This window comes from Stegastes partitus, unplaced genomic scaffold (genome assembly GCF_000690725.1).
Source record: "Stegastes partitus isolate 25-593 unplaced genomic scaffold, Stegastes_partitus-1.0.2 Scaffold1308, whole genome shotgun sequence".
Classification (NCBI taxonomy): Eukaryota; Metazoa; Chordata; class Actinopteri; family Pomacentridae; genus Stegastes; species Stegastes partitus.
In genome coordinates, this window is record NW_007579039.1 from 63100 (window position 1) to 80089 (window position 16990).

General features: G+C 43.1%; 1 protein-coding gene across 1 annotated transcript in view; it reads left to right on the forward strand.

Annotated features, from left to right (window-relative positions):
- LOC103369604 (partitioning defective 3 homolog) overlaps nt 1-12474 on the forward strand; it is a gene marked incomplete at its 5' end in the record, with an annotated part of 72173 nt that extends 59699 nt beyond the window's left edge. Inside the window, 2 exons of the mRNA XM_008298354.1 lie at nt 4909-5051; nt 9221-12474. Of these exons, the coding sequence (XP_008296576.1) occupies nt 4909-5051; nt 9221-9608 (531 nt within the window). The remainder of the gene's footprint in view (nt 1-4908; nt 5052-9220) is intronic.
- Between the last annotated feature and the right edge of the window lie 4516 nt (nt 12475-16990).

A 16990-nucleotide genomic window follows, 5' to 3' on the forward strand; every position in this document is an offset into this window, starting at 1 on the left:
CAGTGCTCTGGCCTTTTCTTTTCCTGCTAATAAGCCCAATAAAAGTCTCTGGCATTATTTTGCATTCGGCGGTGTTGACCAAGAGTCCTGCGTTTTAATGGGATCGATGGACCGGCGTGCATTCCTGCCGGCATTGTACAGCGGAAGCAGGACCGTGTGGGAAAGGAGAGCGTAGGTCACCTCTTCCTTTGTCTCAGAACAACTGAGCGCGCTCTCAATTAAAGAGCTGGACGGTGCTCCAGCATACTGTTTGTTCGCATCAATCGCAGCGTGCTTGCTATTGTCATCCAGTTCATTTTCCCATGAAATCTCAGTATTAGTTAATGCACAATCCAAAAATGAGATTCCAAGGAGTTCAACTACTCACCAGATGAATAAATTCATAAAAGAAACTCTACACATGAAATATGTAAAGCTTAATTAGTCTGAATATAAATCTGAAAACTGTACATTGTTGCAGGAACCCTCTTTCGTTCCACAGCGGTTTCAGTCTGCAGAACCCTCTAATGGTGTCGCTGAATCCCTTTTGTCAGAGTGCAGCTCACACTCAGGCTTTCTATAGTAATTGCATGTTATTAGACTCATGCCCCGGCCATACTGGTGGGCCATATGGAAAACAGGAGAACGTGCCTTTGAAATTCAATTACCTTCCCCTGTGCATATATTACGTTTTGTTGCTTCATCTGAGTGGTGTGCTGCAAACCTCAAGGTGCTGGTGTCCTTTTTTTTTTCTCCTAATTCACCTACAGCTGGCCCACTTCACATGGAGGAGCAGGGCTACATGTGAGATTTGCAGTCGTAGAAAATGTACTGCATGATGTGGACACGTGTCACATAGACTTTAATTTGTTCACCATGAGTAGATTTAGCAAAAAATCTAACATTGAAACATGAGACAAATAATCTTTGCAATATTAAATTCACAGATTTTGCGAAACGTTTCAGGTCCAAGCAAAAAGGGCAAATATAACATGAAAATCAGTTTGTTTGTTTTTTTGTATTTTTGGACATTTATTGACTAAATAATTCCTTGATTAATGTGAAAAACAGAGAAATAAATCAATATTAAAAATGATTGTGACTGGCAGTCCTAATCCGTCCTCTCCTCAGACTGGGTGGTAATTGAACACAGGAGCCCATGTTAGAGTCGTGCCGTACCAATTAGACAGATACCTCTGAGCAGCCATATGGAAGCACTAACCATGTTGTTTTGCACCTTTAAGCCAGGCCTGGACTCTAAACCTCCAGCTCCTAACATCACACTGCCGGTCATTATGGCTAAAACTGTCACGTTTTTGCTCTCCGTCCTACAATTCTTTGTTTTCATTTTCCCAATGATCTGTTTTCCTTGTTGTCCATATTTAGCCACATGGTCAATATCACACATCGTAATTTTCTAGGGGATCCCTCTTCTTCTTTCTCATCATAGTTTTGGGGGAAGCAGAGGAGGATTGTGGGTAACACGGTCTAATTCCATCAAGGATGACTGATGCCCACTCTCCCAGCAGCATCGCGCCGAGCTTTATTGCGCTCATTTATACCACTATGGAAAAAGAGGAGTTCTTTCAATTGATGTTTGGAGGGGGTTTTCAGAAAGGGCATATTATTGCCTCTTGTATTTTACTGTAACATTTTAATGCTGCTATTATCTGGCTTCCTTGAGGGTATTTTCCACTCCCTTCTGCAATCACAGGGTTCAGGCAGATGAGCCAACATTCCCAGGAATGTTCCACTCTCCTAAAGACACCAGGGATTTTAATTCCTTTCTTTTTTTTCCTTGAGTGAAAAATATTGCGACTGTAATTCACCCGCCGGCAATTTTCGATTCAGATATGGAATCATTGTAGGCGCTCGCCCTCCCTCCCTCGCCGTCGGCAACGAGGCGATGGCAGCCAGTCCCGGAGATGATTGCCCCAGCTTCATTTGGTTTAAAGGGGAGTCTCTTTAGCGCTCTTAATCGTTTTATGGCCTTCCCACCAACGGATGTCCACAGAGCTCCCACCAGGCTCTCACTGCGATGCAAAGCCATAAAGGTAATTAGATTGGCTTTGTGTTGCAACTAATCTGCGCGCAATTATTGCACCCACACTGCTAATGAACACTGGAGGGGCAAGAAGGAGTTTCGGTACAAATGTGGGCTGCACCTTGAGGTGGAGGTCTGTCGCTGAGAGAGATGTGTGTGTGTTTGCACGCTTGTGTGTGAGAACCAAACTTGGACTCAGACGGTGGAGACATTCTGCAGCGTCCTCCTGCTTTTTAAAGGGCTGTTTTGTATGAAGCTACTCTCTGGTTGAGTTTAGTGTAAATACGTGGGTACGGCATGCACTTCAGAGACTGGGGTTAAACGGTGAATATCCTTCAAACAAACCAAATAACACCACTTTTTTTTCACACTTTTCCAACTTCTGAACTAATGTGTTGCATCTGTCGTTGTTAGAACTTTAAAAATCTCACAGTTTAACTTTGCTGAGCTATGAGCCCCATTTACAGGTTGGAGAAAGTGTGCTGGGTTTGAGCTCCTCTCTGAAGTTTGCAGCTACTTCCATTACCTTCAGTGAGTGCCTTTAAGGACACAGCGTGTGAAAGTGTGCCGTTATCCTGACTTGAACTGTGAATTTCTGCGAGACAACAGTGAACTAGGACATGGAGCTCTCAGAGGAAGATCAGGGAGGAAATGGGATGCAGCCAGGGAGAGGACATGACAGCAGGCCTCACTTCGGTTATGGCTGTGGAGAATCCGGTATTAACACACTGTGCAACTGCTCAGGCTGAGGAATGCATTATGTCAGTCTCACAATATAGAAGCAAAAATGTGTATCTGTGTGAATAAAAGATGCAACGCTATATTTTATTGAACTCTTGGGAGGGCGTTAATGAAATGAATGTGCCACCATAACATCTGCTACAGCCGGACAACCTGTACTGTGATGTACGGGTGTTTAGAGGGGGGGGCTGTCACAGTGTTGTCTTTTTTCATTAACACCCACTAACATCCATCTCATCTCATCACCATAACAACCCTTCTCTGAGTCTCCAGCATGGCCCCCCGTCTCACCTCCCCTCCCCCCCTGTCTGTCTGTGTCTCACCTTCACTTTGACCTGAAAGGAGACGAGCTCAGGGTGTGTCTGCCCGACTAGCTGCTGGTAAGTGTCTGTGGTTTGGACTTGGTTGGGTGGAGGGAGGGAGGGAGGGAGGGCTGAGGGGAGATTTTGTGAGGTATCCAGTGTCGGCGACGGCTGCTGCTTTTATTAGGCTACTGTGTGGAAACCCAGACTCCAGTTGTGGTGATTTTCATGCTTTGACTTTCAACAGAGGAATCCTGGTTTTTTTTTTATTTTGCATTTTCTAAGTCCAATGTCTTGGAAATTTTACATTTGTAGTGTTTTTTGTATGACCGTACTGTTGTAGGACCCTCATGCCAATCTTTAAAGTCAGCCTTTAGATGCACTTTTATTTAGATGTAACACTAATTTCTAATAAGACTATCTGAGACCCATCACAAGGAAAACAGTTCCATGTTTTACAGGTTGTTGTCTAAAACTATATTTTCGTTTGACTGTAGACTGTATAGAAAGTGGAAAAACCATGTGTACCTGACTCAACCTAACACCCGACGAATACAAATAAAAGCAAAGAGGTGGCGCTTAATCGATCAGTCAGAGCAGCCCAACCCTTGTTAGGCATAACTTCAAGCTTTAATACAGTTAAAACGGTTGAGTTATGTAAAAATCCATCCTCAGTGCAGTTGTCATGAATGAGGAAATGAGACATAAAGACCAGAACAGTTTTTTGCACTAGTTTGTAAACATGCTTCTTTTTTTTTCTGTTGGACATTTTAATGTAAAGATCTGTGACGATTGACTCACTTCTGGAGCCAGTGGCCATCTGAGGAACTGCTGTGTCCTTCTTTGGGTTTATTTTGCAGCTCCACAAGTTTTTGACATGGACAAATGCACAGGTTTCATAGGTTTCACAGGTTTCATAGGTTTCACAGGCTTCATAGGTCATACAGCATGAAACTCGCCACATGTCGTAGTAAAGCAGCAGCAGTTGTACACAGAGACTTCAGTGTATTGGATGGACTGTTGGAATATTATTACATCGTTACTATAGATCCTAGTTGTTATCCCATATTGTGTTATAGTACCCCATATAAATAGTACTGAAGGTTATTATTAATGGAAATATTTAAGATCCAAGGAGCAGTTCTACAAAATAGTCTGTGCGGCCTAATTCACATGAAAAAAGAAAGTTCTTTGACTGACTTCAGAGTGTTAGCACCTCCAACATCTCCCATTCATACATCTATTCTGCATTAGCGCTGCAGGAACATCATGAATGTTTAACTGAACACAGAAAAGTCATCAGTATTTATTTGACTGTGGGAGTGTGAAGCTCCCAGTCGTCCCAGAGTTAAATCAGCTTTTACAAGAGAACAAGCAGCTCTCTGGTGAACACGACGTTACTGTCACAACAGAACACCGAGCAAGTTGCTCTGTCACCAGAACACGCCTTGTACATTCAGCGTGTTTTGTTCATGTTAGAGGCACAATAAAGCCGTTCTGCACCTATTTATTTCTGTCAGAACATATGTCGTATGAACTGCTTTATATCCCTACATTTATCCAAGGACAGGATATTTTTATATTTGCGTTTATAGAATGTCCTGCACTCAGATCAGTGTAGTCAGAACAACTATACTGAGTGCAGTCATTGTGGATCTTGAAAGAGTTCTACGTATTATTTGTCCACCCAGTATAGATTTCCACTGATTTCACGAGTCGCCTGTGTAAATTATGATCATTTCATAGCAGATAAATGCATGAATGAATGAACAGAAAGCCCCTGTTGACCATGATCACACCGACTATGACTTCTAACTGAGCTGCCGTCTTTGCTGTCTCCAGTCAAACACCAGCAGCAACGGTCCGGGCGGGTACAGCCAGCCGGGTCGCCACTCGGTGTCGGTGGAGGTCCAGATGCAAAGACAGAGGCAGGAGGAGAGGGACTCCTTCGCTCAGGCTCAGCGACAGTACAGCTCGCTGCCACGGTAAGAGTGACGGACGGTCAGTACGTGCCAGGAGATTTCTGCATGTCCGTCTAATATGAAACGTGTCCAGGAGGTCGTGATCTGTAATTTACCGCGATGCGCCTCCAGCATTGACGAGTGAGCGCACGCCTGTCTGATTATGTCAGATTCATTGTAATGGCCTTGTGACAGTAATGATGGCAGATTACATATATGTAGCATCTGACTAAGAAAAAAGGGCCATAGCGGGCCAGTTTGAGACCACAAACGTACGCAGACACACACTCAGTGTCAGGATGGACAGATCATGTTACCCTCTCACACAGATCTGACATGATTGCCTTCCTCTCCCTTAATGTAATTCCCTTTGATCTGCATGATATGGCTGCCTCTTGTTCCAGGAAGTGCTGGGGTGTGGTTGTCTGTTTTTTATTATTTTTATTGTAATTTGATCAGTTTTGGGTATTGTTTGGGTTTTGTTTTTGGTCAAATTTAATCTGGGTGCATTTTAAAATAGGCAGTGTATACGAAGGTGGAGACAGACGGCCGCCCTCGGCGTGGTTGAGTCGGAGGCTTCTTCCTGCTTAAACTCAGTTTATCCTCCTCACTGTGAGGTCTTTTCTTTACTTTCAAAAGTGACCTGAAATGTCTTTTTTATGATTTGGTGCTTGATAGCTAACATTAATTGGGACAGCCTGGTCACCTCAGTGAATCAGATTTAGTTGATTTTTTTAAAAAGTGAAACCTCACATTCACAAATGAGCCTCGATTCAAATGTTTAAGCGCTGCTGCTTCTTATTCCATCAAAGTTTCAAAGTCAGATCTTCAGCCGCTTCCTAATTAAGCTCATGGCTATTGAGAGTCAAAATTCTATATTATGGAAAAAATCTTTAAGTGCACAGACTCTTTTAAAAACCATAAAATTTACAGTTTTATAGCTTTAAAATCACTTTATTAAGTTAACTACTTAAAGAAAAAGGCTTTTCTGTCGCTGTTGGCCTGCAGATTCCATTTGTTTAACTTTTATTTGCAAAAATGTCCTCTCCTGTCCACATTTCCTCCTCATCATCCTGTTTTACAAGAAATCGTTTACTTTAACCAGAAATCGCTTTATTAGGTTAACTACTGACAAGCTGGCTTTGTTGTCCAGCTGTTGGGCTGCAGAGCCCATTCATTTAAACCTGATTTGCAAAAATGGCCTCTTCATTCACATTTCCTCCATGTCATCCTGTTTTTATAAAGAATTATTTGCTTTAAGTCCTAATGTTTTGCATTTCGAAGCAGCGTACAAACATTGACTAAATGGTTTATGGCACATATGATGTTGATGTTCTCAGATTATTAATGTACACTATTTGTCAACAGAACTTCTATGAGTATGTGATTATACCTGCTGACTATGTTTTAGATATTGCTTTTTTTAAATAAAACAAAAAACCAAGTGTACTGTCGTTGGGAGGTAGCACAACGCAGCATCTAAATCCATCTGCAACAAAACTTTACGGCAGCAGTGGGGCAGTAACAGTGACAGACAGCGCTGATAGATTTGATGCTGGAAACACACACCGGTGCACTCGTGAGAATGGATCTTTTGAATATATTTTTTTAAGTCTTTGGTATTTCCAGGAGGAAACATTATTTGCAGAAGTCTGTGTAAATACCCATTCAGACAGATTCTCTACGAGGCCAAACCGAGCAGACACGTCCTGGTGCATGTCGTCTTGCACTTACCATACATATACAACATTAAATACATTATCTTCTATTACTTCACCATCGTACTCTAATCCACTGTTATCGACGTAAATCCCTTCCTTGATAAATATTGCAGGCAGCTTTGCTGAAAGATTAATGAACTACCGTCACGCTCCAGCGGTCAGAGGCAACATCCTGTGGCCACATCCCTTCACTTTTCCACTAATTCCATTAATAAACTGCTCTGTTTGGATAAACCCGGCTGCAGTATCTTGAGAACACCAACTATTGTTTGACTTAGAGCATACCATTGTGTGAAGTCAGGCTGAGACGGAGTAAATGTAGCATTGAGGAGATCGCAGCCTTGATGGGATTCATGTGCTCCTGTGTCGTTCATGGAGGATGAATTTCCTCATGAGGGCATCACTCTGGATTGTGAGTGGAGCTGTGATTAATGGCAGCAGCATTCCCTAAAAACCGGCTTTCATTTTAGATAAAGGTCAGTTCCCTTCTGGGGGAGACCCTTTCCTAAACAAGGAGCTGTGAGTGAAAATAAACCGCTGCCATTTGAAACAATGACGATGAGTGAAGGGCCCTCATATTCATCATCGAAGAACACCATTGATCTCGGAGCCAAAGTGATGCCATTATGGGAGACCAGAGGCTGGCTGCAACAGCTGCAGTGGCATTTGGTCCTACCGGTGTGTGTGTTTGTGTGTCACCGGTCTATCTGCCCCGGCGCTCCAACCTCTCGGTGTCGCTTTTTTTTCTCTCAATCTCACTCTGTCACCTTTTCCCCTCTCTGTTTTTTTATCATCTGTCATGCTTCACTGTGTGCATGAACAGAATACAGAACAGTATACATCTTTCTGTATTTACCACACATGTACATGCTCCCCCCCTTGGCACGGCATCAGACAGAGGCAGCGATCTGGTTTGCATTTCTCAGCGGGGAGGTAGACCGGCTTTGGCCTCTTTGTCAACATATGAAATGAAATCAGATGCCGGGGACGCCTGTCTCTGAAAATTGGAATCACTCAAGCGTGTGCAAGAATAAACCTGAGCTATATTCTCCTATCTCACCGATCGAGGAGCGTATCCATTCCCAATTGCATTCAATCTCTGTTGAATAAAAACAAAGGTCTTTTCTGTTCTCATTAAGGATTTTTTTTCTCCCCTTCCTACTCAAATCCAAACACGGGAATAATACGATTTCTTCACAGCTGGCTGATAAACCTGCTAATTATGCATGGCTCAGAGTCAAAAGCCCATTGATGTTTTTGTGTGTCTTCTTCTTCTATGTCCCTGCTCTCGTTTTGCCTTGCCCTCGAGATAAACGGGTGGAGCTGTTGGGCTCGGGATACTCATGCATATCGTATAGACACACACACACACACTCAGAGCTGCCACAAAGAGGCCAGCCAAGCAGAAATGAGAGGTGATGTCACACATCTGGATTTTTTTCTCGGCCTTTCTGGTAAAGGGCAGGGCAGCCCCCCAGAATCATGACAACCAACCGTGCCTTTAAGACACTCTGTGTCAGGTGTCACATATCAGCCCGGCTGAATCCGTAGAGGACAAGATGGTCGCCTCATTTTTCTAACTGCAAAAGGTCTGCTATTACTGTCTGTCAGATCCAATGGTTGTTTCAGTCTGTCTCGAAATGGACCTAATGGGCTGGAAGGGGACTTTGACATGGTTAGGTATCCCTGTATGTTGTTGCTGTGGGTTGGTAGTTGCCCAGAGGCAGTTTGTGAGGCAGTAATGGTGCCTCATTTTCATCGAATGTGATGTCTTGGCCACTGTGCCACTGACAGCATTTTCTCCGTCTCTACCAATCATGCTCCAGCCCAACTAGAGCAGTTAGTGGCTAATGCAATATGGGTTTTCAGGTTGCAGATTTGTGCATGTTATGTAAGATAATGGTCAATAAAAAAAAGGACTCGCTGACCTCTATTACACCTTCTTATGCAGCCTTAAAACAAAAACTCCCAAATGGCACTAAAAATAGAAGCTAGATTTCTTTGTTTCATGCTGTCAATCCCTAAAACACTGAACTCAAATTCTGTGTGCTGAAAATCTCTGGACATAAAGGAAGAAATCCAAACAGTCTATTTGCTTCAACCATCCTTCACTGGATGCACTTTGCTCAGTATGAGAGGATTGTGTTTTAGTCCTGATCAGAGGCCGTCAGCTGAAGAAGGCTATGAGATGTAGTCAGAAGCTCCAGGAAAACTCCTAGAAAGCAGACTTTGAGTTACTAGCAGCATGCCAAATGATGGCATTTCTGAGTAGATAAATGTATTCTAAAAATGATTACATATGCCAAGTTGCCATCTTCAGTTATTTTCAGACTGCATATGCTGACTTCACTGTGAGTTTGTAAACAGAGGGAGTAAAAAACGAGGCCTATAGCTAAATAAATCATGGATATGTCAAAGCAAACTAAAAATAATTTCACATTTCCCTTTACTACATTTTTCTCTCTGCATCAGGCAACCCAGGAAGAACCCCAGCTCCATCTCCCAGGACTCCTGGGATAAGGCGTACCCACCCGGTGAGGGCTTCCAGACGGCCAAGGACAACCCCAGGTACTCCAGCTACCAGGGCTCCAGGAACGGCTACCCAGGAGGCGGCAGCGTCAATGCCAGAGTCCTTCTGGAGGCCCAGGAGCTCCTGAGGCAGGAGCAGAGACGGCGAGAGCAGGAAGCCAAAGGGAAGCTAATGCAGGAGAGCACCGGCAACAGCAGCTACGACGGGTACCACCTGAAGGACCCGGCCTCTCCGAAGGGTCCATACCGCCACGACGTGCCACCTTCACCTTCGCAGTTGGCGAGGCTGAACAGATTGGGGTCAGAGAAAGGCAGACTTTTTTATTCCTGAGGAGTGCCGATGGACTGATGGAGCAAGAAGAACTTCAAGAGCTAAGGGGATTACCTTGAAGAAACAGCTAAAGCGGACGCTGCAAATCTTGACAAAGGACAACCTAGAGGTCTTATAGCTTAGCGATGATGTTAGAGGTAAACAGTTGTGAAGTGTACTCAGTATGTGGGTGTTTGTGTTCAATCCCCCGCTGTGCCGATGACCTATACAAGTTGTCAGTCAGTCACTCACCCTCCTACAGACATGAGATGCTCAGTGCCTTCTCTGCATTCACGATGCTTGTTCACAGTCGTCCAGGACTCTGATTCATCGAGATCTGGCACCGTCATGTACTGACAATCAAATGGGCAGACAGGCAAAGTGAGTGGGCGCTTTTTTTTTTTCTTTTTTTTTTTTTTTTTTGAGCCCACGGGGAGGCGTAAGTTCTGTGTGGGTTTGTGTGTGGGCATGTGACAAGGTACATGTTTCACTATCAAGTACGCATGTCCCGTGGATGACTCTCCCCACCTGTCACAAATCACCCTTTCGTTAACATTCAGTCCCTGCCGATGCTGCCGGTGTTTTCTCCGTATTCTGTTTTTCTTTACTTTTCAGTCTTTTCTCCGTAGCAATGGAAGCCTCTCAGTATTCTCCCGGGAGCGGAAAAAACAAGGCAAAGTGTGTGTAAGAAAGCAGGGCACAGCGAGTGTGTGTGTGTGTGTGTGTGTGTGTTATTAATAAAAAAGCCCCCCCTCATAAATGATTCATATTGTGTGTTATCTCCGCGGAGGAGACTCAGGCAGGGAAGGTAGACAGCTCTGATCCTCTGCCTGGCCCCTCTGCACGGCTCTGGGCTTGACTCGCTGGCCCGCCTGCCTGTCTGTCTGGAGCTCACATCCTCCTCTCGCTGCTCTCGTCGCCTCTGTTCATTACGCTCCTTTCTTCTACCTCAGCAGCCCCCCCACCTTCATCCTCCTCTTCTCTTTTCGCTCACCTTTCTCTCATCTCACCCCTTCCCCTTACTCTTCCTCCCGCTACCCACTACTAACCCTCTCCTCCTCATCATCATCCTCCTCCTCCTCCTCCTCCTTGTCTCCCGAGTCAGGCTCTGCACTGAATTTTTCATCACAAGCCACCTGCTGCCTGCCAGAGAGCCAAAGAACGCTGCCACCAGAGGCACCGACAGAGGGCCCAGCTTCTGACATAAAGAGTTGAATAAAAAAGCAAAAAAAAAAAAAAAAGAGACAGAATAAAGATGGGTGGAGAGACAATAAGCCTCCCAGTGTGAGATTAGTTAAAGCTTTTCTCCCGTTTTTAACAAAAGGCAAAATTGTCCTCAGGAGTTAATTGCTTTCAATTGCTATAATTGCTTTTTGTATTTTTACCTTTTTAAGCGTTTTGCCGGCACTCTTCTGCAGAGTGATTTAAAAAGAGGGAGCAGTCGGGGTGCTATCTTGCTTTTGAAAAAACAGCAGTTGATGGATGAAATGAGTGCTGTTGGCTTTTAAAGGGTACGTTGAACAAAATCACACAAAAAAAAAACAAAAAACATATTTTCCATCTTACCTCCAGTAATAATGCAGATCATTTGGATATTATTTGCCCAGGTTTTGAGATGTCTGCCTCTGAGTTTGCCTCTGCCATCCGCTCTGCAATTGAAGTAAATGGAATTTGAAATGTGGTTTTCCACAACAATGACAAGTACTTTGGTTTCTTTTAACGTTTTTCTTCCAAAGAAATAGTTTGGATCAATACAGTTAAAAAATAATTCTCGTTGTGGCTATTGAGCCTCTATGGATCATGCTGACTTTGCATTCTTTATTGTAGTGAAATGGAAACATGGAGTCACGTTTAACAGCATCACGGCAAAAAAAAAATGTGCAAATTCCCTGCAGATGTGCAAAACTGAAAGGTTTTTACAGTGTCACATGTAAACAAACTAGAAGACGGAGATAGAAGGTTGTCTAGCAAGTTGCCCCAGATAGAGAGCCATGGGGGAGTTTGCAGATGAACTGGCAGTGTGTTGTTGGAGCTGCCTTCACACGCCAGAAAGTTGCACAACAAAGTTCAAATCAAATCAATGCTAAAATATTGACAACAAATACTTTCATGGTTGCCCTACGGTAGCTAGCCAGCTGGAAATGCTCGCAACACCAGTCGTAATATTTCTTTGTTTTCTCTGGCTTACTTACTCTCTGTTAGCTGGCTTGTTAGCGTAGCACTTAGCAAACAGAAGTATACACAGTTAATCAGCTAGCTGGTCCAATGCAACCATAGACTGGATATAAAAGATGGACGTAGCCTCCAGGTACGAAAAGTGAAGCCAATGCTGAAGTGTCTCAAACCTGCATTTTGTCCAACTGCCAGCAGGCGGCGACTCCTCTGGTTGGTATAAGAAGTCTGGTTGTATTGAAATCTGTGAGAAAAATATCCCACTTCTCCTTTGATCTGTTACCTGAGCTAGCATTTTTCCAACATGTTTATGGTCTAAATCACTAGTTTGAAAATCATGGTGTGTGTTTTGTCCCTTACTCGTTACATCAGGTTTCAAAAGAGCAACACGAGGCTTTGAAACTGTCGTCCACAAACTAACAGGTGACGTAACATCTTTTATATACAGTCTATAGATGCAACTTGTCAGCCACTATAGCTTCCTCCCCTTCCGACTCACCGGCTCTGCGTTAACTCAGTGGATGGTCAATCTATTGATAAAGTTGATTTTGTTGAAATGATTTAATTCCACTGGGGTGACTGAGTCTTTTTAAATGCTGCACGGACTACCAGTTAAATTGCATTGATCTCTGCTGTATCAGGATGGAAATAATCTGAAAACCTGGAAAAATTCATCCAGAACCACGTGTATGAGGTAAAAATGTCTCTTTGGAAGTTGGGTGAAGCAGACTTGGAATCTGAGTAAATGACGCCGGTGGCTTGTGCATTTCTGACCTATTTACATTTTCATTCCAGTCCAACTCTACAGCTCCTGATTGGCAGCTTTTTCACCCAGAGAGGAGGAACTAATCAGTGAAACTCGCTGCTATTGTTGTAGGTTGCAAAGAAGAGCTCGGGCGTTGATGACACATGTTTAAAAAAAAATAAAATCACTGCCATCAGCCCACCACTATAATTGCTGCAGTAGGAGGCAAGCGATCCACTTACTCTGAACCTTCTTTGACAACACTAACGTTCATGACGTAAACGCGTCTGCCCGCGAGCAAACAAGCGAGGCCGAGCCGAGGTCGAACTTTGAACAAAAGGGAAGTGCGAGAAATAATAATAAATAATAAAAGCTGTGGAAAACAAACAGGCGGTGCGTAATTGCCCTTCACTTCTACACACTTTACATACGCAGAGTGAAGCTGCATGACATACATTATCTCCTGTTGGTTAATGAAGACCCTCGCTGGGAAAAGATGCACGCTTTGCAGGGGTGATGAATGACGAACGAAGATGAAGAAAAAAGAAAATTTCCGAGGTATTATTCCAGTGTATAAACTTGTATTTTAACCTTAGGAAGAGTTCGCAGTATTTGTCAGCTTGACGCTAATTAAAAACTCCCTTCTGCATTATATATGTACATGGGTTTAACAACACAAACACACTGAGGTGCCTTGTTATGTGTTTTTAAACCTACATGAGAATGAAGCTGATGAAAACCAAATAAGATTCAAGCTGTGCAGGTGAGAGGAAAGTTTTTAGTAAAGGTTCCTGCTGTGAACACGAGTGCGTGTCAAAATGCAGACGAGCACATTTAGAAGGATGTATTTGACCTGTGTGTTCTGTTCCGGGGTCTGGTATCGACAAGTGCCTGAGAAAATATCATATTTTAGACAAAGAGGGACACCATGTGATTTCTTTGTCAGTGACACTTCAGTGTTATTTTTAATATCATCATATGAAATGTGTCATTTCTGGGGTACTCCTTCCTCGACCTTTTTTTAAAAAAAAAAAATTTATTCACAAGAGCCAACACTTGGTTATAAGCGGTTATCAGTGTATTTGTATCCTGTTTGACATTGCCTTCAACCATGCTGTACCATGACGTGTTTTATCAAAAAAAGAAAAAAGAAATGAAATGGAAGTTAATGGAAGCTGATGTGCAATTGTTTTGTTGTTGTTTTTTTCCAGAAAACTTTTACATGATATATTAAGAAATGTATACAGCCACTTTTCCTGTACATATCAAATTTAGAATAAAACGGAAGGCTGTTCCATCCTGTTTACAACCTCGCCTGCCTCTGCCTGTCCTACCTTTTTTCTTTCCTCAGCCCGCGGCTTTGAACTGCGATCGGACGAGTCTTTCAATTAAGCACGAGGGATTCTGCTGTCAGATGTCAAATCTGTCAGTTCTGACGTCTTCTTCGGAGACAAACCGTGAGTTTGACGGATACAAAAGAGACAACATGTGATGAAATCATTCATTCCTGTGGGAGGGGGAAGCGATGCAGCAGCTGACGGACAAACACAACAGTGACCAACATTGGGCGGCCGTGCAGCAACGCTCTCCTCCAGTGTAACCGATCTGGTGAATGCACTGATTCAATCTGTCCGAACGCCGCCTTGCTTCCTGTTATTAAGTCCAGCTTCGTTCCCATTGTCCCTCACAGGGGACGTGTTGAGCGGCTCCCTGCTTCTGTTTTCCTTCTAAAGGCCAAAGGTGATGTCCTAACAAAATACAATTAATGCTACTTAAGACAACCGGCTGAGTGTTGAGAGAAGCTGAGATATGAGAAGAGAGGAAAAAGACATGGAAGCCGCTCAATCCCTGCACCTCATCCTGTGCTTTCATCCTTCAGTCTTCTTGGTATCGACTTGCATGTCATGTGTCGCCGAGCCACGGTCAGACTCAAACCACAGGAGGGATTTTATTATATTAAACTTTTTTTTCTTCTTTTGAAATTTTGAGTCACAGACGGTCGATAACAACCTTCAGTCTGTTTCCTTTAAGGATCACACAGGAAACCCACATGAATGCACACACTCTCTCAGGTTTGCATTAGCGAGGACATTTGGCACTCACAAGTGTGGATTTACAAGAACACAGGATGCTGTTTCAGCTGTCTCCACGCTGGTATTCAGATACAGCGGAGATATGGAACATGCACAGCGCTCCTCCGTGGGTTTACTGCAGTTCATGTGAGACCACTCAGAACCAGTAGGCGCATCTGGGCTTTAGATCTTGCAGGCCTGCCAACCTGTACACATTTTGCAAAGACGGTACACAATTTTGACAATAAAATGCACAAAAAGCTGGAGAGGCCTTGAGTTTGACCAGTTGTGCAGAACTCTTATCAACTCCAGCAGGTTTTCTAGCCTGTGAAACCTTCATGATCTCCAGTGTGTTGGTAAAACTCCTGTTGTTTTCCAGTCTTATTTTTTATTGTAAAGGATTATGACCTTGTTATTTCATAGTCACACATCATATATACAAAATTGCATCCTTTGCAGTTTAATAATAACCTTGTCTCAAACTGTGATAAATAACATATATTACCTAAACTGGTCTGAGTAGCCAAAAGCTGCCTGTGCGTCCCACCACTTCCAGCACCCAGAAGTCCGCTGGCTGTCCAGGGGCGAGGCGTTGAACTTAAATAAGAAATGGCCACAGTCCTCTCTGAGACTAACTCCCTGGATGCAGAACTGTTTGACAATGAAATGTGGCTGCACAGAGCATCAGCTGCTGGAGCTGTCATGTGATCAGACGCTGAGAAAGAGATGTGGGGAGGTCAGCCTTTCCCTCTTCTGGTGCAGCGATGTGATGGCTGAGTATCCACCCCTCACCACTCCTGCAGGTAAAACAATCGTAGCATTCAGCTCAACCTGTTGCTGTGACAGTAGCTTCTCCACCTTGGTCCAGCTCAGGTCAGAGCAGAGGAACAGGTTGGACTCTGAGCATGATCTGAGAGCAGCTCTGTCTGCTGTCAGCCAGATTCTGAAGCTCTGATCAGGAGTAGAGCACGAGCCCAACTGTCTCATTAACATCAACAAATGACCTGATTAGGCCAAAACTTTATTTTAGAGTAGTTTTGATATTTATTTTATTCACTTTTGTACATGCAGTGGTCATGGTCCTCCTTAGTTTCTGATTAATTTGCTCAAAATGGAGTGAAAACATGTTGATTTGTGGCATTTTTTATTTTGTTCAGTTCTGTACATGCAGTTGTCACGGTCCAGTTACTGTGCATGGTGCACAGGAAACTATATTGAATATTGAATTCTAAAAAAAAAGTGGGTCACGACTTAATGACCATGGGAACATGTGGGTCCCAGGGTGAGACCAGTTGAGAACCTCTGCCCTAGACAGACCCTTGAGGGCATTAGAAGACGACATAGTGTTTTTCCATCATTTTAAAATGACTGCTTTTCATGAACTCTGATTTTTATGCAGCACTGCAGAACAGAATTTGTTTTTAATCCAAATGTGTGGTTCAAGCAAACAGTTTTTACACGATTACTTTACATTTGTTACGTGTTTTTTTCTGAACTCAAAGCTCCACCTGTTGACTTGCTCGTCTTGAAAACCTAAAATCTTCAGATCTACGTCCAAATTTGATTAGTTCAACTTATTGTCTTGCAGTTTGAGAAAATAGCCTTTCTTCTGATAAAAGACACAGATTTTGTTTTGTCATTCAGCGTAACGCTGATCAAAGAAGCAATCAGTTCATAATATGTTTTTGCCGTAACGTCCGTGATCCAATAATTAAGGAGTTATTTCTCTTGGCTGCGTGAAACACAACCAGTCTTTTACGTTTTGCCATCATGAGCTCCACTGGAGCAGTTGGACTTCAAGCACCTCACTGAAAAATCCTTTTTAGGAAAGAAAGCTCTGATCTCTTCCCAATAAGCCTCCTCGAAAAGGTGATCCTCCTCGTGCAACCTTCATCTGGTTCAGCTCTCTGCCAAAAGCTACACAATGAGATCCAAAAACATCTGCGAACGACGAGAATGGCAGCTCTCCAACGCAAGAATTAACCTCAATTAAATCATATCTCTATTAACGGTAAACATCAGGCTAATGTGTTGCGGCATAAAAGCTTTCATCGCAGCATCATAGTCACAACACTTGGCCAGGTTTTTCAAAATGCCTGTGGAAGAATATAAATAGTCTGCACGAGTGTTGGTGCTGTTATGCTAAATATAAGAAGTAGCATCTCTCAGAAACCGGTGTAACAGCGGGAATAAAATCAACCCATAAAAGTACCACAAATGAAAAACCACATACATACTGAAAAACTAAATTTCCATTTAAATGATGCTTTAACTATTTAAAATAAAAACGCTGCCAGTTAATTATTCTAATCTCTTATTCTGCCTTTAAACAAAATAGTAATTGAATTTTAAAATAAAATAGCGTTACAGAAAGGTTGTTTCATTATTTCACCTTGTATTTCACGCACTGATGT